Here is a 1,835-nt window from a genome sequence, read left to right on the forward strand (position 1 = left end):
TGTTTCAACATGGGGAGGGTATTTTCCATCCAGATCCTTCCGTGTGTTTCCAAGACACTTGGCTTTGAAAACACAAATGTCCTCCCTCTCATTGATATTTACTAGAGCAGCCTAATACGATGGTGAAAATGAGTCTCCGGGCCCGTGTGGTCAGCGCGGGGCAATGTGGCCGGAACATTCAGGGAAAGGGTGTCCCGAGACATCCGGTCTGGCCAGGTCCGTGAGGAGGTCAGTTTGCCGACTGTTGCACCAGCTTTGAATTTTGTTGTCTTTCATTATCTCTGCCGATTTGATGGTCATCAAGGGAAAATCTCCCAGTGATTTTTAATTAGCATTTCTCTGATCATTACAGATTTTTAACCTTGTTTATGTAGCTATTGATCATCTGTGGATGTTTCAAGAACAGCCTGTTTTACATCCTTGTGGGAGATTCTCTGAGGAAAAGAGCCCTCGGGTGGAAATCAGAGCACCGGGGCTCAAGTACTCTCTCGACCAGACAGCTGTCACCTTGCCTGCTTGGGTAAACATGGTTTCTCTGCTCTGGATCTCCGTTTCCCTCATCTGTAAAATGAAGGGTTTGGAACAGACAGCTGTCCTCCATGCGGAGCCAGGAAGAAGACCCGGGTTTGAATCCTACCTTTGACACTTTCTTAGCTCTGTCACCACGTGCAAGTCATTCATGGGGCTCCTCCCTGAACCTCAGTTTCTTTATGAAGATAAAAAGTGCAGCTCCTTCCTTGTAGGGTTGTGGTATGGCTCCAATGAGACAGTATAAATGAAATGCTTAGCAAACCCACAAGTCCTCTAAGAATTAATTTTTACTATTGTTTCTATAATTCTATAATTTCTATAATATGCTGTAATTCTCTGATCCTATTACACAAAATATAAACAATAAAGCTAGAGAAAGAAAGTTGGGATCAGACAGGCCTGCGGAGGATTGCTGAGTTAAAGACCTTCAAGTTCATCCAGTGGGCAACGGGAGCTCTTTCCATTATTTTATCCTTAGTCTAGAGTTTCCTATTTGTCTTTCAATCAAAAAAAACCTACAGGGAAGGGGGGAAGGGGCAGCCGTGATCCGAATCATCTCACCCATCTCCTTGAACTCCTCGTTGGTCAGTTCCAGCCACGCAGTGTCCATGTCATTGAGGTCATAGCGACATACACTGTCTGCCAACGTACGGATGTCTACATAGCCCAGCTCTGGAGGTTCCGAGCCCGAGGAGAGGATGTACTTCCTTGGCCTGATGAACACGAGAGCTTTCTCCTCAGACATTACCCTGAGAAACACAGAGAGAAAATTAACTAATAGCTAAGGAGGCAGTCACCTATTGCTAATTCAGAATGGTTTGCTTTTTATTCCTCTGAGGGCATTAAAAACCCCTCCTCCTCTCTTCTGTTACAGACAAAATTAATATAGAAGGGTATATTTTAAAATATTAAGGGTTTAATGTAATCCAAATCGATAATTAAGAAAACCATGTGCCTGCTAAGATCTAATTCAAATGCCCGCCATGCTTACCCAAATTCCATTCACACACTTCAAGGCACTGAAGTCTACACTGGCACCATCCAAATTGCCAAAACATACACATAAACACTCTTTTTTTCCCCTCTCTTCCTCCTCTCTCTCCTTCTCTCCCTCTCTCTCTGTTTCTATCTCTCGCCCCATTCTTTCCCCCTCTGTCTCTCTTGTTTTCTCTGTTTCCCTCTCCCCACCCCCCATCTCTCGCTCTCCACCTGCTCTTTCCCTCTCCCTCTCCTCCTCTCTCTGTCTCTGTCTCTTTCCCTCTGACTCTGTCTCTGTCTTGCTCTGTCTCTCTCCCCACTCTTTC

The 1,835-nt window shown here is 45.1% G+C and overlaps 1 protein-coding gene across 1 annotated transcript in view; it reads right to left on the bottom strand.

Annotated features, from left to right (window-relative positions):
* JADE1 (jade family PHD finger 1) overlaps positions 1 to 1,835 on the bottom strand; it is a 49,608-nt gene that overhangs the window by 35,045 nt on the left and 12,728 nt on the right. Inside the window, exon 5 of the mRNA XM_044681715.1 lies at positions 1,093 to 1,280. Within this exon, the coding sequence (XP_044537650.1) occupies positions 1,093 to 1,280 (188 nt within the window). The remainder of the gene's footprint in view (positions 1 to 1,092; positions 1,281 to 1,835) is intronic.

This window comes from Gracilinanus agilis, chromosome 6 (genome assembly GCF_016433145.1).
Source record: "Gracilinanus agilis isolate LMUSP501 chromosome 6, AgileGrace, whole genome shotgun sequence".
NCBI classification, from domain to species: Eukaryota; Metazoa; Chordata; class Mammalia; order Didelphimorphia; family Didelphidae; genus Gracilinanus; species Gracilinanus agilis.